Source organism: Bufo bufo, chromosome 7 (genome assembly GCF_905171765.1).
Source record: "Bufo bufo chromosome 7, aBufBuf1.1, whole genome shotgun sequence".
In the NCBI taxonomy this organism is placed as follows: Eukaryota; Metazoa; Chordata; class Amphibia; order Anura; family Bufonidae; genus Bufo; species Bufo bufo.
This window is the reverse complement of record NC_053395.1, coordinates 188,718,763-188,741,039: the sequence shown is the minus strand read 5'-3', so window position 1 is coordinate 188,741,039 and position 22,277 is coordinate 188,718,763. Positions and strand designations below refer to the sequence as shown.

Below are 22,277 nucleotides of genomic sequence, written 5' to 3'. Positions count from 1 at the left end.
TTTGGAATAGAATCTGTAGTGTTCCCAATGAATTTGTGTGTATGGAAATAAAAGCTATTAGAAGGATTTTGAGCTTTATTCACTTTTTTAAACACACTGCTATTATTTTGAACACAACTGTATGACAGAGCATGCTGGGAGTTGAAATGAGAGCAGATGAGCCATAGGTTGGTGACATTCACCCTAAGAATTTCTTGTAATATTCAACAGCTTATCGTAAATCATTCTTATATCAATAGCCCTGAAAGGCTGTTAACAGTTGTAAAGAGTTAAAGGGGTTTTCCAGGATTGGGCACATTGGTCTAATAGTACTAGACTGCCTTACACATTACAAACATGCATGTACTACCTTTGGCACATATTTCTCTAGCCCAGTCTTCATCCAGTAAATTATTGGGGTGGATGTGACGTACCGGGTCCGTTGCAGGCGAGCAAAGCCTCCTCTTCCGCTGATCAGTGACGTCACTGGCAGCCTAAGTAATTATGCAGAGTGGATGGAGGGGCGGTAACTAGGCTGATATCATGCTAAGCCCCGCCCCTCCAGTGCCATCACCAGGCATGGAGCTTTATAATGAATGGAGGCAGATCACTATGCTAGTTAGCATAGAAAACTCCTCCCCTGTAATGTGCATGAGGCATGAATATGTATGAGGGGGGTGGGTGCAGGGATGCAATTTTAGAATGTAGAAACGGGGATGCCGCGCGGCGCACGGACCCGCAGTGCTGCAGGAAGTGATTGCACAGATATTTAAACAATCTGTTGGGGACTGTAGGAGTCATGCTGCAGTATAAAAGCTATCTAAAAACATCTGGGGAACGTACTCGGCTAGTAACTGAGTAAGCTGTTTTAAAAAAAAAAAAAATTTGATCCCGGACAACTCCTTTTAATATGCAGTGTTTCTAACCACAAGTGAAATAACTTTATTTTTTTCTTTGTTTGCTTCCTTCCATGTGTCCTCCTCTGTGCTGTTGGTGGTGGGCTCTGGAGAAAGGCAGTCTCCTTCCCCTTCTGGCATTGTAATCCCTTCTTACTTCCCCTGCAGAAGAGGTTTTTTTCAGCTATACTACCATGCTTCTGTGACCAGAAAGACTGAAAGCTATTGCCTTTGCTCTGCAGTGAAGAGGTTCGTTATGCTTAGCCCTGGCTGTGGGAGTAGTGACTAAGCATGCATGTCCACCAGCACATCACTCATTGGTGGACATGCCCATTGCAGTACATTCTGAACACTGGGCAGCGCCATGCTGTGTAAGTAAATGTCATCTCTTCACTGGATCACTTCTTACCAGCATGTAAAAGGCAAATATGCTTCATACTTTTATGATCTATGAATATGATATTTAATGGTGGAACAACCCCTTAATTATAAAGATTCAAGTATCATGATTTCGGTATCTATTTTATTTTGTGTTACAGAATCTTCACACGGCTTATACAGCAAAGTGATTAAAATGTAAAACCGAGTCTTCTCTTCCCTTGTTGTACATCACCACAATCATTCATTTCCTTTATTTCTTGGGTGGTGGTGGTCTGATAAGCTGGCAACTGAACTCCGCTGGTGTCTTTGACCTGATAACTAGGTCGAATGCCTCCTCTGTCAGAGTAAACCGGACCACGACCACCTCCGGTGCCCTTCTGTGCTGCTTTTAGAAGTGGTAGTGGATTTCCGCCAGTTTTGGTGACTGAATCAATCACATTTTTAGCATACTCCTGAAATACCTCTTCTTCCTTACTTAGCAGTGCTTCATTCTGCTTGGCAAAACCAAACTCTGCTTCTAGTTCTGCTTGTGTCATTTTCTTCTTCTCAGCCTAAGAAAAAAAAAAAGTTATCACAGAATGGAGAATCAAAGAAACTAATATTGTCACAAAGTTTGGCTTAACATTTAACCGTTCTACTGAACCAGCTTAGAGCACCAGAGCGTCCTATAGGTTCTCATTCAGTAGAGTTGCGGGGGTCTGACCTTGCGGTCATAGTACAGCTGTTTAAACCAGCCTGAGGGTTCATATATGTGCTCACATTGTAGCTTAGATATTTAGTCAAGAACTGTCCTTTAGGAAAGGCTTTCCTAATGTCACAGGTAGGGTTGTTGCGATACCAAAATTTAGATTTGGTTTCGATACCATAAAAAAGTATTGCGATACTAGATACCACGTGAAAAAAAACTATGGAATGTCCGGCCCATAATCGAAAAGATCTATCCTATTTTTTTTGGGGGGGGGACAGGGTGACTAAAAAAAAAAAAAAAAAAAGGGGTATCGCGCCCTTTTTTTTATTATTATTAATTTTTTCTGTTACGGCATTCACCGCATAGGAGATTTTTTATTTTTTTTTACATTTTAAAAGGAAACCTGTCAGCAGCAAAAGCCATCCCAAACCGCCAGCAGTACCTTCAAGTAGCCGGCAGTGAGTTTCGAATGATGATTTTCTTACTGCATTCTGATGAGGCAGAAGTATGAAAAATGATCTTTTATCCTCTGTCCGCGCTATTTTCCAATCAGACTTGAAGTCAAGGGGACAGCGGCCTCTTTGCTTCAAGTCAAGGTAACTGCGCCCCCTTCCCTGCCCCTTCTCCTGTCACTGACAGCCGGCTGTCGGGCATAAGCGCGGTCAGTCACAGGGAAGGGGGCGCGGTTACCTTGACTTGAAGCAGAAGCTGCCACTACACCACCAATGGAGGGGACCCTGTGGCCACTGCCACCAATGATTTTAATAGTGGGGTTGGGGGCGCACTGCATCAACCAATGATAACGGCCGGCACCCGACCTCTATGACAGGGCGCTGTGATCCGCAGGAGTTAACCCCTCAGGTGCGGCACCCAGCTCCCTGTCACAGAGGTTGAGTGCCGGCTATGTAATTCTGCTGCCGCACCCACCTCCTGTATCTGTATTAGATGTTAATTTTAATTGGTGGCACAGTGCGCCCGCTCCTCTCTCCTCAGCGGTGGCAGGGGGCAGGAGAGAGAGAGAGAGTGATTCCTCCTCCCCTGTGCTGCTGAGGGAACATGGCGCGTGCTGACAGCAGCGCGCTTCATGTTCTCTGATACTGGGCTGCGCAGCCTGGTATCGATAAAAGGCAAATTCCGGTACCGATACCGGGACAAAAGTATCGATTGGGTATCGATATTTCGATACCCGCAACAACCCTAGTTACAGGACAGAATCAGATAATTTTACCATTAGTGTTATCTTTGTTTCTCTGCACCTTGATCATACAAGAAGAAAAGGAGGTAAGAACACACTGGATGGACAGAATCAAATATGTTTTTGTAATAATTAATGGTATAGCGGTTTAAAAGTACTAAAAATCTAACATTTGCCCTCTGTAAAGAAATGACATGCCAATAAGCAAATGGGAGCTATATCCCCTGATTAATGAATACACATGTTCAGATATAGAGGTAACATCTGCTGATGACCTGCCTCTTTCACACGAGTAAGGGCTCATGCAGACGACCGTATGTATTTTGCGGTCCGCAAAAAATACGGATGACATCCGTGTGCATTCTGTATTTTGCAGAACGGAACAGCTGGCCCCTAATAGAACAGTCCTATCCAATAATAGGACATGTTCTATTCTTTTTGTCGAACGCACATACGGAAACTGAATGCACACAGAGTAACTTCCGTTTTTTTTGCAGACCCATTGAAGTGAATGGTTCCGCATACGGTCGACAAAAAAACGAAACGGACACTGAAAGAAAATACATTCGTGTGCATGAGGCCTAACACAGATTGTGTCAAGATCTGTTCAGGAAAAAACTGCAGAATAACACTCTCCTAGAAACTATCAGTGAAATGCATTGCATCCGGATGCCTTCCGCTTTTCCTGCTACATTCACTTCTGTGGAACCAGAACTGCGTGAAAAACGCACAATATAGAAGATGCTGTGATTTTTCCTAAATGCAGAGATGTGTGAAAAATGACTCATGTGCACAGATCCATGGAAATAAATGGGTCAGGACTCTTTTTGGATGCTGTGTGTTTGCTACATGCATCGCATCCGGATGCACAACTCACTCATGTGCAACGGCCCTAAGGGCTGTTTCACACGAGCGGATGCCGTGCGTGACATCCGCTCCGTGAATGACAGCCAAGCCCCGATGCAGACTGCAGAGGCACGGAGCATTAACATGATTGATAACGCTCCGTGCCTCTCTGTGATCTCTTTACTACGAAATCACAGTGAGATAAAGTTGTCACTGTGATTTCGTAGTAAAGAGATCACAGAGAGGCACGGAGCATTATCAATCATGTTAATGCTCCGTGCTTCTGCAGTCTGCATCGGGTCTTGGCACTCTTTCACGGAGCGGATGTCACGCACGGCATCTGCTCGTGTGAAACAGCCCTAAGGCCTCTTTCACACAAACGTGTGCGCTCCGTGGCCGTATTGCGGACCCTCAATACATGGGCGCCGTTCCGTGGGCATTCCGCATTACGGATGCAGACCCATTCACTTGAATGTGTCTGCAAATCTGGAGATGTGGAATGGTGCGGAACAGAAGCACTACGGAGTGCTCCCGTGGGGTTTCGTACCGTACTTCCGTTCCGCAAAAAGATAGAACATGTCCTATCTTTTTGCGGAACGGGCGGATCATGGACCCATTAAAGTGAATGGGTCCGCGATCCGCTGCAGTTGCCCCACGGTTGGTGTTCGAGCATTGGGGCGTGTGGGGCGCACACGTTCGTGTGCAAGAGGCCTAAGGCTGCTGCTACACTTTTTTTTTTTTTAATGCTGTTTTTGAAGCCAAAATCTGATGTGGATCTTAACCAGACAAAGTATTAAGGGCAGATAAACCTTCGCAACATTTTTTCAATTCACTCCTGGTTTTGGCTTTAAAAAAAACTGAACCTGTGGTAGCTCCCTAAAAGATCTGGCCGCCACCCAACCCATCGGATTATCAGCAAATTCCACCCAAATCATGGAATCCACTGACATAAATCTAATGTCCATGGGTGGCTAGAGACTATGATATTTGCAAAAATGTATTCCTGGAGGGAAGTTTGTTGTGTTATGCTCTTACCATCTGCTGGATCTGTGTTGTTTGCACATTTTTACATTCATCCTCCGCTCTCTTCATTTTCTCCCGTTGCTGAGCAATAAAGAAGTTATCAGCTTCTTTTATCTCATAAAGGGCCTGGAATCCTTTTCTTTTTTCTTCCTTTTCTTTTTCCTCTTTCTTCTTCCTCTGACAGATGCACAACATACAGTTATATACACAGAGGGAAAAAGAAACTCAATTTTTACAGTGATATTATTATAACAATTTTCTCCCAGATTGTGCATTCTCGGTCAACTGAAAGAAATGAAAAATATATCAAGAGGAAGAGGTATAGATAAAATCTAATGGGCCCTGGTAAAAAAATTAAAAAAAAGTACAGCCTTCTCTGCAGTCCCACACCTCCACCCTGTATCACTGGCTCTGTTCGCTCTGAGCTTCTGTATCCCTGACAGCGCTTCAGATGGCGAGCAAAATGGTCGCCAATGCGCCTTAAAATTTGCAGATGGTGAGAAGACTTTTTAGCCTTGTCGCCATTTGCGACAGGGCTGCTGCGCTGTAGCTGACTATTGCGGCGGGGCATGGGAGCCAATAATTCCTTGCCCCGCCGCCGATCACCTACGCTACAGGCCTGGGGTCTATTTGCTAGTGAAATCCCAGCCCAAGCGGGCGTGATGACATCAACACGCCCGCCTGTGCCGGGACGCACAGCAGTGAGGTATGCGCGTCGCACCATCCTGGGCTGTTCCAGAAGCTAGTGAGCGCCAGCGAAAGGACACAGGTGAGTATAAGATTTTAGCTTTTTTTTTTTTTTGCCAACATTACTGGCCATAAGGGGGGCACTGGGGGCACATTACTGGCCATAAGGGGGGCACTGGGGGCACATTACTGGCCATAAGGGGGGGGGGGAATTACTGTCTGTAATAAGGGCAAATTACTTGCTGGAAGAGGGGCACTGGGAGACATTATTAGCCATAAGGGGGGCACTAGAGGACAGTATGGGGGAAGATTACTACTGTGGAGCATATTTCTACTGTGGGGGCAGTGTGGGAGAAAATTACTACGTGGGGGAAGTTACTACTGTGCAGGCAGTGTGGGGGGGGGAATAATCTAAGGTTTTATTATTACTGGGGGCACTCTAGGTGGCATTTATAATTGCTTTAGACACTATAGGGACATTATTTCTAGTGGGGTCACTATTTTTTCAACAGTAAAGTACCTAGGGCATTGGGGAGCACCACGGGCACAGTATTGGGAATGGCAGCAGGATGACATTGTTGGGACAAAATGTTGGGTAAAACTCTGTAGAGACGAGATGCGGCTGAAGGGATTAGTCATGGTGGTCTGGGTCAAATGGAGGAGAAGAGGAAAGAGAAGGTCTACATGACAGGAGATGTCACTAGATGTAACAGGTATGTGGTGCTGTATTCTCTATGTAGTGCTGGCTCATTACTGTGACCTGCTTCTCATCTTCTCCAAGTGTTTTTTTTATTTTATTATATATATTTTCAATTTGGCAACTAAAAATTTAATTTGGGTCCTAAATGGAGACTGCCTGGTGGTCTTTGGTAGTGAAGGGATCAATGTTAGTATATCTGCCCGTCTTGTGCAATGAAGATGTTACTCCAGGTTTTATGCTCTCCCTTCCCCCCACTGGAGTGACATTTCTGGCACTTTTTCATTTCTTAAAGGGCTCTCCTCACTGCTGAGGACATAATCAAGATGAGCCCATAGACTTCTACGAAACTCGTCTCGTGCAAGGAGAAGAGAGAACGTACTGTGTGTGCTTCTCCCCCCTCCTTCTAGGGATTGGTGGGGGTCTCAGCACTTGGATCTCCACTGATTTAAAGTTTTAATATGTCTCTGACATTGAAAGTTTTGTGAAAAGTTAGTGACCCTTTAGATCAAGTATACGATACGCCTTCGTAACATTGCTGACCACACTCCAATTCAAACGTGGTGTAAAATCATCAACATTTTTGAGCAAATAAGCTTAAAAAGTCCTATGTTGCTCATTTTTAAAGCCATAATTCTGGAGTGCAGGGCTTGATTCTTTTGTCTCTGCTCCAAAATCATCTTCAGAGCGGAAACATAAGGGACCCCATTATAGTCTATGGGGTCCTTAGGCTCCGTTCGGCTCAGTTATGTGCCTTCTCCGTCCTTTCCGTTCTCCTGCTTCTAAACGGAGCACGGTGATGTGAACGAAGCCTAAGCCCAAAGACTAGCAGCCCTGGTGCACAGTCATTTGCTTATTGGTTTCATAGAACGGATACATTCATGAGCACATATGTTGGAAAAGACGCACTTTGTGTGTGAAAAGTAAAGCATGGAACTCAAAAATATACAATTCTAGCTGAAGGACCCTTCGCTCGGGTATATTTAATCTTTTTCATTTAATGTTTGTGTGCGTCGTTAAAAGATAAACACTATCCACTATAACAGTGACCTCCACAGCCCCGCACCCCTTAACACTGTAACCCCCCCCCCCCCCCCCTACAGTGCCCCGTCCCTTAAAATTGGACCTCCACAGCAGCCCACCCCCTTAACTTTGACCTTTACAGAAGCCTTCCACTTAAACAGTGAGTTTCACAGCACACCACCCCCTTGACAATGACCTCCACAGGGGCCCGCCCCCTTAACAGTGGCTTTTACAGAAATCTGCCCCTTAACACTGACCTCCATAGCAGACCATCCCCTTAACTGTGACCTCCACAGCAGCCTGCCCCTAGGGTGGCCAGAGGTCCAGTTTTAGGCCGGACAGTCCGGCTTTCAGACTCCCTGTCCTCCCTCTGGCACAGGGCCTGGACGGACACAGGGATGTCTTTTTGAACAGCTCACTCTGAGACAGCAGCACTGTGCTGTCTGAGCGTGAGCTGCAGGGAGAAAGTCACCCTACCACCCCTGCAGCTGACAGAAGTAGATTTTTACCTTCATTTTTTCAATCCCCATCGGCTGAGGCATAACCTGATCAGGGGCGTGGCTTAGTGGGGTGGGGTTTTAAGTTCGTCTTTTGAAGGTGGACACATTGTGGCAGGGGGCGTGTCTTGGCTCCTTCCTGCAAGAGTGACGCCCCTCTGGGCACCTTACTGGCTCATTTTCATACCAAATAAACTGGATTTTCAGAGGATAAAAACATCTATTGCTGGAACAAAGGCACATCTGGAAATAAGGTACTAAGTGCTATTAGGCCATGGCTTTACTTCAATAGCAATTATTCTGGTGACAGATTTCCTTTAAAGCTCTCCTACAGCAGTGAAAATAAATGGCTGGGTTGTTAGGGAAACCTGGAGTAAAACTGTGTATGTTAAGGCTAACGGCCTACGAGCTTCTATTGGCTGATGAGGGTCATGTGATCAAGCTTCTATAGGGTAATGCATTTTTTGGTAATATCTCAGGAATGGTACGTCCTAGAGAGCCAAGAGCTGGTCTAAAACCTTCCTGGACACCTGATGTACCCGTGTGGCAAATTTCCCGACCCCCCCCCCTTCCCCCCCGTCACCGGATGTTTTCATCCACGCGACGGGGAGCGAGGTAAGTACAATCTGTGTGAGGGGTCCGGTCATATGGGGAGGCATTATAGGTCTTGGATAACCCCTTTAAGGACACCAGAATTCTCACCATGGCGATTCTGTGCTCTGCTATTGCCTTCAGATCTGCTTTTCTCTTTTCCTCTTTTTCCTGGCTTTCTTTTTTCAGCTTTGCTTCCATTTCATCCAGAGCTCTGGTTAGACGTTCTTCTTCGTCGTCGAGCTTTTGCTTCATTTGTGCTGCCAGCAGCTCGGTGATTTTATCCCTGCGCTCCACTGTTTTTCTATTTGACATGAAGATGAAGAATTCAGTGTTCGATCGTTAAATACAGGGCGGCCCACGAAAAAAGTAGCCCGACTACAATATCGACAAATTCAAACTGCCTAATAGTAAATCTGTTGCCCATAGCAACCAATCAGAGCTCAGCTTTCAGTTCCTACAGGGCTCTAAAAAATGAAAGCTGAGCTCCGATTGGTTGATGTAGACAGATTTACTATTAGGCAGTTTGACTTGGAGATGTTGGAGGCGGGCTTCTTTTTTGCAGGCCACCCTGTATAAGAGAATGTTATGCCCACTATAACTCCTGATTGGAACCCTCCTCTGCCTTTAAAAATCAATGTTATATTCACAACTTTTGAAATACGATGTTTTCAGACACACTTCAAGAAGGCGCTATTTGTGAAATTGCATTGTAGATGCTTACCTGTACTATATGACTATTAATGTAGGTAAGCTGAAAGTCGTACATTTAGGGCTCATGCACACAAACTTATTTTTTTCCATTTCCGTTTTTGTTACAGTTTCATATGCGGAACCATTCCCTTCAACGGGTCCGCAAAAAAAAAACAGAAACGACTCTGTGTGCTTTTGATTTCTGTATGCCAGCATGTCCGTTCCACAACAAATAGAACATGTCTTATTCTTGTCCGTTTTGCGGACAAGGACAGGCATTGTTAAAATGGATCCGCAAAAAAAAAAAAAAAAACACGGATGCAATACGGATGTCATCCATTTATCTTTTTTTGCGGATCCGTGTTTTGCAGACCGCAAAATACATACGGTCGTGTGTATGAGCCCTTACAGTGCCACAGACTGCTCCCTGCTGCTTGCTTCCAAGAGTCACAAATGTCCACTTTTTACAAGGCAAAAACTCAGCTGACAATATAAAAATGCTTAGTATCTGGGTTCAGAAATGTCCTCACCTATATAATTCTGCTTCTCTCTCCTTTTTCAGATTTGCCATTTTTTTCTTTGCAAGAACATAACGTCTTATCAGGTCATAATTCTCTTCTTCCATCTGCTTCTCAAGCGCTCGTAGGAGGTCTCTGTCAGCAACATGTGCCTATGAATATTGACAGCGAACATCACTAAAATTGATGATTTCTTCCATACTGACTGTTAGGATCCTCTCCTTTGGTTTTACTGGGATAAGATTAGCATAGGCACAGAGGATTTATGATAGTTCTATCTATCAGTCTGCAACCTGACCGGACTAGTTGATAAGTCTATGAAATGTTTATACTCGAGAAGTAGGAGTACTAGACTATCCATCCAATAACTTGGGTCTTCTATGCACAGCACTGTAAAGAATTAAAGTTAGCCTGCCACCAGAATAAGAATCTATTAGACTCCCATTCAGGGCACTGATTTAGGCTAGGACGACACAGCGCACTGCGATATCGCATCTAATGAATGTCTGTGGCAAGCCCCTGTAAGGCCCCTTTCACACGAGCAAGTTCTCTGCACGGGTGCAATGCATGACGTGAACGCATAGCACCCGCACTGAATTCTGACCCATTCATTTCAATGGGTCTGTGTACATGAGCGTTTTTTTCCACGCATAAGTTCTGCGTTGTGTGAAAAATGCAGCATGTTCTATATTCTGCGTTTTTCACGCAGCCATGGCCCCAGAGAAGTGAATGGGGCTTCAGTGAAAAACGCATCGCATCCGCAAGCAAGTGCGGATGCGATGCGTTTTTCACTGGTGGTTGCTAAGAAATGTTGCTTGTAAACCTTCAGTTATTTATCACGTGCGTGAAAAACGCATCAAAACACATTGCACCCGCGCGGAAAAAACTGAACGCAATCGCAGGCAAAACTGACTGAACTTGCTTGCAAAATGTTGCGAGTTTCACTGAACGCACCCGGAGCCAATCAGTCACGCTCGTGTGAAAGGGGCCTAACATGACTGTTGCCTCAAGTCACTAGCTACAGCCTGGGGCCGAGGACGGAGCAGGAGTGCTGGATCGGAGGGACCTGGGAAGGTAAGTGCAAGTTTGCTTATTTTCTCAGACCCACACTAGTTTTCCAAAATAATAATAATTAAAAAAAATAATAATAAAAAAATAAAATAAATGTACTGTATAGAAATAAGGTAATAAGGTGCCTCTCTGTATGACATGGTAGCATTAAGGGCACTTGGTACTAAAATGAGTCACATTAGTGCGCACATTTGCCTTGTGGCCTAAAGCCACTTTTCCCTGCATACAGCACATGCTTTAAATCTGAAAGCTGAAGGTTTGGAGCACCCGTCACCTGCTGCAATACAGTACAATGAGGTCATCTAGATATGAAAGACGCTGGTGCACTGGTGCTTTACTGGTTTTGTACCGATATAAAGTAGAAGATGACTCCCATCTATGTTTTGCATGAGGTCCTGACTTTTCTATCCGGTACACATTTGTCTTCACTCACCAGATGAGTCTTCATCGTTTCTTTCTTCTCCTCCGTTTTCAGTTTGGCTACTTTACTCCTTTCCCACTCATACAGCCTGGCCTGTCTCTGGATCTCTTCGCTTTCTCTGTAGTTGGCTCGTTTCTCTAAGTCAGCAGCATGGTTGTGCTCCTCTATCCTGGGGACAAATGTAATTACAGTAAGTTCAGAGAAAGTAACATTTTTTTTTTACTCATGACCTATCCTTTAGATAGGTCATCAATATCTGATCGGTGGAGGTCTGCCACCCGAGACCCCCACAAATCATCTGTGAGCGTGGTAGCCGTCTCTCAGCTTTCCCTAGGCCAGTGACGACACTTTCATCTGTCACATGGCCTAGGGGCAGCTCAGCCCTATTCAAGTGAACTGCCATACTAAGCACAGCCGCTATACTATCCCAAGTGCTTGGCGCTTCTCAAAATGGCTGATCGGCGGGGGTCCCAGGTGTAGGACCCCCCACCGATTGGATATTGATGGCTTATCCAGAGGATAGGTCATTATTTTAAAAAAATCTTGGAAAACCCTTTTAAGTACCGGGCCCTTTTTAGTTTTTGAATTTTTATTTTTTCCTCCCCACGTTTCATTAGTCATGACTTTTTTAAATTTTCCTTTCATATAGCCGTATGAGGGCTTTTTTTTTTGCAGGATAAGCAGGATTTTTTTTTTTTTTTTATTATTTTTTTTTAATGGCACAATTAATTTACCATGTCTTGTATTGGAAAACAGGAAAAAAAATCTTTATGGGTTTAAATTGAAAGAAAAATAAATGAAAATAATAATTCTGACAAAGTTTTGGTATTACGGCATTCACTGAGCACTAAAAGTGTCATGACGTCCTTATTCTGTGGCGCAATACAATTACGGCAATATCAAATTTGTATATTTATTTTGTTTTACTAAATACAATCATAGCGATACCAAATTTGTATTTTTTTTTATTGTTTTACTACTTTAGAAAAATAAAAGTTTTCAAAAAAAATACAAATTTTCTTTGCATTGCCATTTTCTGATAGCTATTGCTTTTTTTTTTTTTTATATTGCGGCTTGTTTTTTTGCAGTAGTTACTGTAGTTTTTATTTATACCATTTTTGGGGTACATACAACTTTTTGATCACTGTTATTTAATTTTTGGGGGGGATAAGGTGACCAAAAATGGCGAATTTCATGTTTTTATATTTCTTCGATTACGGCATACACTATGCAGGAAAAATATTTTTAGATTTTAATAGTTCAGAAATTTTGGGACGCGGTAATACCTGGTATGTTTAAATTTTTAATTGTTTATATATTTTAATATGTTATACTGGAAAAGGGGGGTGATTTAAACTTTTTATATTTTTGTGTTTTTGTTTCCTTTATAACTATTAGCCTCCTTAGGGGGCTAGAACCTAGAATCTTTTGATCCCTTATCCTATTCACCCTAATAGAGATCTCGCAGGGTAAATGAGATTTTGACACGCTCCCTGCTGGGCTGTACCTGGTGCAAAGCTTAGCAGGCAGCTTACCGTGGCAGGCCTAGGAAGCTTCAGCAGTGCCTGGGCCGTCATGGTAACCGGTGCCCAGCAATTTCACCTTGGGGCCTCTGAGTAGAAGGCAGAGGGAGCCGCATCCCTCTGCCCAACCTCACAGATGCTGCGATCGCCGTTTAACGCATCATCCGAGGGGTTAAATGACCGGATTCGTATTATACAGTCAGCACCTGCCGCATATGGAGCAGCAGCCCGCTCCATACAATCCCTCAGCCACTTTGACTTACAGGTACATCGAAGTGGCTGAAGTGGTTAACAATGACAAATCTCCCCTCTCGGACTACCTTTGTATGATCAACGGAGGAAGGTCATATTAGAAGCACCCAACCATTGCAATGGTTATAATACTTGAGTTTTCTGATTTAGAGAATCTATTTTCAAATGTACTTTAGAGACAGTCTTACTGTATCCGAAAACTACAATATTCATGGGTGCAAACCATAGATCCAGACATTAAAGGTCATAAGTATCGGAAACCTTTACATACTGCTTCAGAAGATCATTTGCGTTATTCTTCCTCTCGGTTGATCTCTGCAGCGCCTTCTGCTGGTCATTAGAAATACTTTCTTCCAGTTCCCGCTGCACTTTAGCCAAGGTGTCCTTGTCTTGCTTTTTGTTCATACTCATCAGTTTATTTCTGAGTTCTATCTGGGCATCTCGTTCTTTTATGACTTCAGTAAGCATCAATGCACTCTGTAACGAAATAGGTAACACCTAGAACAGCAGATCACTGTACTCAAAGGGATTGTTCCTCAAATAAATATTCATTTAGGGCTTGTTCACATCTGTGTTCAGGACTCCATAGGTGATTCTGTCAAAATCAACAGAGAGAAAAGTCCTGCATGAAGGACTTTTTTATTTTCTCTCTCCACATGGAATCCCAAACGTTAACCAATGGACCCCATTAGAGTCAATGAGATGTGCTAAAAATGGGCACATTATTTTTGTTCTTCTGTTCCTATAATGACAAAGGAAATCCATAGCATGTTGTAAAGGGGACTTACTATGTCTGATCAGGAAAGACATAACAAGTGTTAAACTGCAATCATAAAAACTCCTATACGCCATCTTTTTCACCCCATAAGTGTAAGTCCCCATGTGGCAAAAATGCCAGTGTGCCTTATGGGGTGAATACGAATGAGCGCTTCCATTATGGAAGCGCTCATTAGTACCCGAGGACCAGGAAGCGGTGAACGCAGCACTCCCCGGGCTCTGTACTCGCTGCTTCCTGGTCCTCTGCCATGCGCACAGCGCGAGGACGTTGGCGCTCTGTGACCTCACTCTGGAGATGGAGCTGGATCCTGGGAGTGGAGGCGGCGTCCGGAGCAGGAGAGGTCATTTAATTTTTTACTTAAATAAAAACCCTACAGTTTTTTTTTCTATGCAGTCCTATATGTGTCCATAGTTACAAATCCCGGGAGTCATTTATCAAAGACCGATGTAAAAAGCCCCTGCGCTGCCAGAGGAAGCACTTAAAGGGGTATTCCGGTAAGTAAACGTTATGCCTTATCCACAGGTCAGTTGCAGCTGCTCCATTAATTTCTATGGGAGTTCCAGGGATAGCCAAGCGCTCTTCTCGGCTATCTCCAGTAAGAGGCCCCCTACTGCTGGGACCCCCACCAATCTGATATATATCCTCTAGGGATAACTCTTACTTAGGCTACATGCACATGACCGTATGTGTTTTGCGGATCCACAAAAAAAAACGGATGACGTCCATATGGCACAAGAATAGGATGTTATATTTTTTTTGTGAGGCTATGGAAAAAAAAAAAAAACATACGGATGCGGATAGCACATGTTGTGCTGTCCGCATTTTTTGCGGACCCATTGAAATGAATGGGTCCGCATCCTATCCGCAAAAAAAAACGGAACGGACACGGAAACCAAATACGTTCGTGTGCATGAGGCCTTACCGGAATACCCCTTTAATTTATAGCGAGGCGCAGACCTATTCATAAATCAGGAGCACCGCTGACAGTCCAGGTGCCTGGAGGGAAAACACTTCCTACCCCTGACTGGAGTCGTTTTCACTCCTCTTTTATGCCTATTTCCAGATGTAAATACTAGTCAATTTGTCAGGGCCAACATCCCGGCCCTCGCCACTCCCAAGTGATGAGGCCGGTCTAAAAACGCTGATGTAAGCGCCAAAAACGGGCGTAGCAATGTTAGTAAATGACCACCAGTGTATGTAATCTGTGACCACAGAGATGCATAGGAGATGTATATACAAAACCAAACCAAAGCAGCTGGAATTGTGAAGAGTCCATGGCAGAATTGGGTGACATACGTGGAAGGTCTTCACTTTGTCATTCTGAAAGTATTGCTTGACCCTGGCGTCCTCGATCGCTTGTCTCCTCTTTTCCGCCTGGTACTGCGCCTCCTCCACATCAATCCTTTTTTTCTCCTCCTCTTCTCTTTCCTCCCGCAATTTTTTTGCCTGTAATTTTTCCTTCCTTAAACCCTGTGGAAAAAGTCATCATTTCAGTCAAATGAATCTGTAAAATGTTAAGGTTGTTTTCTTATTTAACCGTTAACTCCCTGTGATTTTCTGTTTTCGTTTTTCACTCCCCCTGCCTTCACAGCCATAACCTTTTTATTTTCCTGTCCACGTAGCCATATGGGGGCTTTTTGCATCTTTAAAGTGACAACTTCCGCTGTACGTGTATGGTGGAGGTCACAAAGGGGTTAACAGAGGGTTAGGAATCAGGTGTAAATGTTGGCGAAAAGCTACTTCAGCCAGGTCTAGTGTTTCCATCAGGTGCATGGACTGACAAGGCGCATGGCTCGTCATAATTTCGGCACATCTTCCACCAGCAATGCCAGCGCAAAAAGGTAGTATAAGACCGGCGTAAAAAGCTAATCTTTGTAAATGACCCCCCTAATATATATTTTTCTGCTTAGGAGAAAGACAAGCAAGCGGACATAGTGCAATCTTGGAGAGGGAGGCAGAGTTCAGAAAGAATGGTCACAAGCATCAAGCACCTGTCAGACTCCGTCACTAAAAAAAACACCATAGAAACCGCTTCTTCTTTTTTCCTTACCTCATGAGTTTGAGTCGTTGACGTAAAACGCCACCAAATTGAAAAAACGCCAGCAGCTAAAAAAAAAATTATTGCGAGTCCTACATTTCATAATTCCCACCTGAAGCTTGCGATTTTTTTACCAAAAAACCGTGTGCAAAAAATGCTAAGCTTGTGTTGTCAATAAGGAGAGGGCGGTGCGCTGCGGCTAGACCCCTTTGGGTTAGCTTATTTCTCCTGAGAATAAAAGACTAGGCATGGTGAGATGCCACATCCGCCATCAGGGAGATGTAATAACTCCCCTACACACACATTACATGGTCGGACATTTTCCTCAATGAAATCCGTGGCGGATTTTATTCCTGTGAACATAGCCTGAAGGGGCCACGGTGCTCCAGCCTGCAATGTCAGCCTGGTATTGCTGCCCAGTTGAATGCACAAGAAGCCGCTTCGAACTGTAAGATCAGGCACGGCCGCTGCTAATAAATGCAAAACTGTGGCAGGTAAACATGGCGCCAACTACAGCGCTGCGGCTCCTTCTAGAGTCAGACCCCCACTGATCTGATATTGAGTCCTGAAAAATGACCCTCCTTCAGGACCAGGCCATTTTCCATTTTTTTACTCCCAGCCTTCCTAATGCCATATCTTTTTTAATATTCCATTCACATAGCCGTATGAGGGCTTGTTTTTTTTTTTTGCGGACAAATTGTACTTTCTAATAGCACCATTTAGGGTCCATTCACACGTCTGGCAATGTGCGTTCCGCATTTTGCGGGCACTCTCATAGACAATGCCTTTTCTTGTCCACATTTTGCGGACAAGAATAGGACATGTTCTATTTTTTGGCGGAACGGAAGTGCGGATCCGCAAATGCGGATGCGGACCGCACATTCCGGCCCAATTGAAAATGAATGGGTCCGCACCTGTTCCGCAAAATCGCAGAACGGATGCGGACCCATTTTGCGGACGTGTGACTGGACCATTACAGTTGCATACAATGTACTGGGAAGTGGAATAATAAAAAAAATAATAATAATAATAATTCCGCCACAGTTTCCTATGTGGTAAAACTGACCTGTTACTTTCATTCTCCAGGTCCGTAGGATTACGATACCACATATGCATAGTTTTTCTTGTGTTTTAATACTGAAAAAAATTAAAACTTTGGAAAAAACTTTTTTTCTTTGCATCACCATATTAAGACTCCCATAACTTTTTTATTTTTATGTGTACAGAGCTGTGTGATGGCTTATTTTTTGCGGGACGATCTGTAGTTTTTATTGATACCATATATACCGTGGAGTATGTACAACTTTTTGATCACTTTTTATTGGCGACTTTATATGATGCTTATTTTAGTAGTACAGGCGTTTTCACACGCGGCGATGCCTATGGTATATTTTTTCACACTTTTTAATAGTTCCGCTAGGGAACTTGAACAAGCGATCATTACACTGCTTCCTTCATAGACTCCAATGCGTTAGAGTCTATGAGCATTTCACTATGTTCCTATGGACCCCTGGCACAGGCACGGTCTCAACAGGAACATAGCTGTGGCAGCCTCCGATCATTCAGGAGGACCGAGGCTGCCGCACACCCTATCCGGCTCCCCTGATCCTTGCCAGGGGGATCCGGTAAATAGCCAGGAGTGTGCACTCCCGGTTTTTGAGCTCCCAGGTGCCATGGTCACATTTGGCTATGTGACTGATGTTATTGACGCTCGCAAACATTAGCCCCGGGTTTCTGCTGTTTAAAACTTAAAATACCCGTCCGCCACGTGTATTTAGGTTAGGTGGTCGGGAAGGGGTTAAAACTTATGTTTGGATGGGCTGAATACATATGGACTGCACATTCTAGGAAGAACTGAAAACAGTCGAGTGCCGTGTGTAGCACAGAAATAAATGGGGGTCATTTATCAACGCCAGTTTGGCATTAAAAGCAAAAAAAATATAATTGTAAGGCCTCATGCACACGACCGTTGTTGTGTTCCGTGTCCGTTGTTCCGTTTTCCGTGATTTTCTGCGGACCCATTGACTTTCAATGGGTCCGTTGAAAACTCTGCTAAAGCACCTTTTGTCACCCGCGTCCGTGATCCGTGGTTCCAGTCCGTCAAAAAAATATGACCTGTCCTATTTTTTTCATGGAAAACGGTTTGCGGACCCATTCAAGTCAATGAGACCGTGAAAAAACGCGGACGCACACAAGATTGTCATCCACGCCCGTTTTTTTCCTATCATTTGCATGGCAAACGTGACTTAGATTTTTTTTTTTTACTTTCCTTCATGTCTGGTGATCCTCCAAAAATAAAGGAAGACACACGGAAACGGATCACGGAACAACGGAACCCCATTTTGCGGAACGGAACACAACAACGGTCGTGTGCATGAGGCCCAAGTCCCCTTTTTGCGACTTTTTTACACCCATGTGACAATATTTTGTCGCACACAGCATTTTTACAACGTTCTCGCCCCCAGGGTGTGGTGGGAACAGGCGTAAATGGTGTTAAGAAAAACGACTCCACTGAGGTAGTGGAATAGGTTTTCCCTTTAGGCGCACAGACTGCTTGAGGATGCGCCTCACAAGACGGCAGTCTTTGCAAATGACCCCCAAGTGCCAGCCCCATAAACACTGGAGGGAATTTATTATTTCTTATACCAGTCTTAAAAAAAATAAAAAACACTGGTGTAAGATGCGCCTAATTTATTAAGTTGTGCACGCCTCTTAATTAGATTAGCACATTTTGAGAAATCAGAAATCTAAGGTTAACTCCATATGTGGTGGATTACGCACATTTTTTGGAATGCGATTTTCGTACGGAAAATACCCAGCGTCATACAGTAGCAGCAAAAGTGAGAGAGATTTGAAATCTCATGAGCACTTTGCTTTCTTTCCTTTGTGCGGAAACTGACCTGCCGTGCGGACTTTGATATCCACAGCAAGTCAACTGTTTGCGTAATTCCGTACCTTCTGTAGAGTGGTTTTCCTCATAGACTTCAATGGTGGTGTTAACGGAAAAAAGAAAATTCGCTATAAGAACCGCACAAACAATTTTGGTGCAGATTTCATGTAGATTTTTCACATACAAGTCTGCATGGTGTGCGGGTACCCTAAGCCAGTTAGGAGCTGGAGTCGATCTCTGGTGGACTTTCTGCCAGCTTTCTGCCATACTGCTAAATTTGTCAGGCCCTCCGCTTCGGAGAAAAGTGGCGTGCTCGGTGTAAAAGGCGCAAATTTTTGTATGACTCTTCTAGCAAGAGAACTGGCATAGAAGCATTAAAGGGAGTAGCACGTTACCCCCTATCTACAGATCCACCTTCTACTGGGACTACCACCAATCACGAGAACAGGGACTGTGTACTCTGTGAAGCCCCCTGAAAGAAATGCACTGCCCCTCCATTCATCTCTATGGACTTCCAAAGATAGGGGATAACTTGCTACAACCGGAATCCCCCTTTAATGAATTCTCGTCAACGTATGTTTATGGGCAGGCTTCAGATGCCGACACATTGGGGGAGATTTATCAAACTGGTGTAAAGTAGAACCGGCTTAGTTGCCCATAGCAACCAATCAGATTCCACCTTTCAGTTTCCAACAGAGCTGTGAAAACTTAAAGGTGGAATCTGATTGGTTGCTATGGGCAACTAAGCCGGTTCTACTTTACACCAGTTTGATGAATCTCCCCCCGCGTGTTTTGCAGAACTACTCACGGATATGGTGTTGGTCCAGTTTTTCACCATTTCCTTGGATCGTAGATGTAAGGCTTCTCTTTCATTCCTTTCCTCGTACAGTTTCCTTGCTTCTTTCTCCAGTGAACTGGCCTGGTTTGTGATACGCTCCCATTCTGCCCTGGGAAAAACGGCGACTTCCCGGAGATCTACTGTCGCGCCTGCGGCCCCCGCCACGTTTCCTGCAAACCTCTCTGCTGCAATTTTAATCAGAACAAAAAAACAAATGAAAGAAGAAGCTTTCGGAGGGGATCTGTTACCAGGACATATCTATTAGACATGGCCGGGAGTTATGGACGTGCTCACAAGGTGCCTCTTGGCCATTTGCCACTGCGCAGCACCATCCTGAGACCCAAAGTCTTGATCACAGCTGAGGGTTTGCTACAGTTGTATCCAGTCCATAACAGCAGAAGCTCACCGATTTCCTCTTCCTAAAAGGGCTCATGCACGCAACCACGATCGGGCTGGGAAACGCGGTACGTGTGTCTGCCGTTTCTCCTGGGCCGACCGTGGCTCCCCTGAACTGACTGGTTAGGATTTCAGGCAGCCACGTGCGGTCTGGGGAAAACGGTCCACGTGACCGACCGAACTGATGCTGTGATTTCAGGCCAGATGAGTTGCGCTCGGTCTGGGAAATGCGACCGTCACATAGACTGTTGTTCTCAAACCACAAATAGCCGTTTGAAACCAGCTTAACCCCTTACTGAACAAGTTTTGGTTTTTTTGTTTTTTTCTCTCTCTGTCTATGTAGCTTTATTAGGGCTTGTTTTTTGCGGGACAAGTTGTAGTTTATAATGGTGTCATTTTGGGGTACACATAACTTACTGATTTTAACTTTTATTAACCCTTTCTGGAAGGAAGGGTAGGAAAAGAAAAAAAACCAGCAATAATACTGCCACTGAGATTTTAGGTTGGAAATTTTGCGGTGTTCATTTTTCGGTATAAATACCATAATAACATTATTCTCTGGGTCAGTGCCATTACAGCGATACCAAATACATAGAGGTTTTTAAGGCCTTCACCATACTAGATAAATGACATGATAATTGCCAAGTGCGGGTAGTTATGGACGCGGAAATACCAAATATGCAGAGATTTTGTTTTTGCAATCTTTTCCACTAAAAAGCATTATTTTCAATGGAAAAGAAAGCGTAAGGCCTCATGCACACAGCCATTGTTTTGGTCCAAAACTGCGGCTCGGATGCGGACCCATTCACTTCAATGGGGCTGCAAAAGATGCGGACAGCACTCCGTGTGCTGTCCGCATCCGCTGCTCTGTTCTGTGGTCCGCAAAAAATATATAACCTGTCCTATTCTTGTCCGCGTTTTGCAGACAAGAATAGGCAGTTATTTTAAAGGCTGTCCGTGCCGTTCTGCAAATCGCAATGGTTGTTGTGCATGAGGCCTAACTGGATTTTTTTTTTTTACTTTTTTAACCATTTAGTAGTCCCACAAGGGGACTATAACAGGTGATCTTTTGATTGCTTCTAACATACAATGGACTGTAGCGCATTGTATGTGAATGGCAGTGCTATACTGGTATTCTCCAGCAGGCTGCGCCAGAGAAATGTTAAAGGCAGGAGAGGAAAAAAGTGGAGGCCCTTTAGTGACCGCCGTAAAAAGGCGTATGGGTGGTCACTAAGGGGTTAAAGGGGGTGTCTCACTTCAGGCAATAGCATTTATCATGTAGAGAAAGTTAATACCAGGCACTTACTAATGTATTGCGATGGTCCATATTGCCTCCTTTGCTGGCTTCATTAATTTTTCCATCGTATTATACACGGCTTGTTTCCATGGTTACGACCACCCTGCAATCCAGCAGCGGTGGTCGCGCTTGCACACGATAGGAAACAGCGACGATCTATGCTCACTCCCACGGTCCCGGCCACCAGAGAGGCCGGCGCTTTTTCCTATAGTGTGCAAGCACGACCACCGCTGCTGGATTGCAGGGTGGTCATAACCATGGAAACAAGCCGTGTATAATACGATGGAAAAATTAATGAAGCCAGCAAAGGAGGCAATATGGACAATCACAATACATTAGTAAGTGCCTTGTAATAAGTTTATCTACTCTAATGGATCTAAGCTGCAATACTAGACACAACCAGTGGACGGAGGTGGTGCTGTAATTGGTAGAAAGCAGCCATGTTTTTCTAATACTGGACAAGCCCTTTAAGTTTTATTGTGGCCCCCAGCAGTACGTCCAAAATGGTGGCCCTTATTCTGTGCAGCCCAGGTCTAAGGCATAGCTGCCATGTACTCCGCCGTTTGGCGCAGTTTAGTCGCTGTGATAGGCGGGCGCCCCGTCACCTCCCGCCGCCGCCGCTTCTCCCGTTTACCTGTCTGCATTCTGCTCGAACCTTTCCTCCGGCCGTACTGCACCAGCGGGCCGGACACAGCAGCCATCACCTCCACTCCGAACAGCCGGCCGCGTCCACACGTTGCCCGGCAACCAGCACGGAAGTGCGATATGTCGTTGCCCAGTTACTAAAGCACATGAAGTATACGCACCTTCTTACGTCTGTCTAAACGCCATGCGCCATAAGGACCTTCTGACGTCACGGTGTCACGTGACATTCAGTCTCAATTTCAGAGCGACCATGCGCCTCACCCTAAAATACTCTCATTAGGATTACTTTTTATACTGTATTACCACTATCCTTTATTGCCGCAGTCCATGGGATGTAGATACGGTCCTGCCGTTACATCCCCTGGTTGCTTCAAGTCCACGTGACTTTGAGCTTGTCTCGTGACCCAGCTCACG

The 22,277-nt window shown here is 44.6% G+C and overlaps 1 protein-coding gene across 3 annotated transcripts; it reads right to left on the bottom strand.

The window, feature by feature from the left end:
* Positions 1-1,385: 1,385 nt before the first annotated feature.
* On the bottom strand, positions 1,386-22,266 carry CCDC173 (coiled-coil domain containing 173). 3 transcript variants are annotated; one of them, XM_040440473.1, is made up of 9 exons: positions 22,183-22,266; positions 19,496-19,710; positions 15,056-15,229; positions 13,253-13,458; positions 11,219-11,375; positions 9,727-9,866; positions 8,615-8,807; positions 5,021-5,185; positions 1,386-1,807 (listed from the first exon to the last, which is right to left on the bottom strand). In XM_040440473.1, the coding sequence occupies exons 1-9, from the start codon at positions 22,190-22,192 to the stop codon at positions 1,445-1,447; spliced, it is 1,623 nt and encodes a 540-aa protein (XP_040296407.1). In that variant the 5' UTR covers positions 22,193-22,266; the 3' UTR covers positions 1,386-1,444. The 3 variants fall into 3 exon arrangements, with proteins under 3 accessions (XP_040296407.1, XP_040296408.1, XP_040296406.1); XM_040440474.1 differs by lacking the exon at positions 22,183-22,266 and adding an exon at positions 22,025-22,160; XM_040440472.1 differs by lacking the exon at positions 22,183-22,266 and adding an exon at positions 21,853-22,018.
* Between the last annotated feature and the right edge of the window lie 11 nt (positions 22,267-22,277).

Excerpts from the sequence above, each read along its gene's own strand:
- CCDC173 (XM_040440472.1), bottom strand. The coding sequence starts at position 21,919 with ATGGCTGCTGTGTCCGGCCCGCTGGTGCAGTACGGCCGGAGGAAAGGT. Across the intron at positions 15,230-19,495 it reads ACTGGACCAACACCATATCC|GGTTTAAGGAAGGAAAAATT; the intron begins GTGAGTAGTTCT and ends CTTTTTCCACAG. Across the intron at positions 11,376-13,252 it reads GCAAATGATCTTCTGAAGCA|GATAGAGGAGCACAACCATG; the intron begins GTATGTAAAGGT and ends ATTTGTCCCCAG.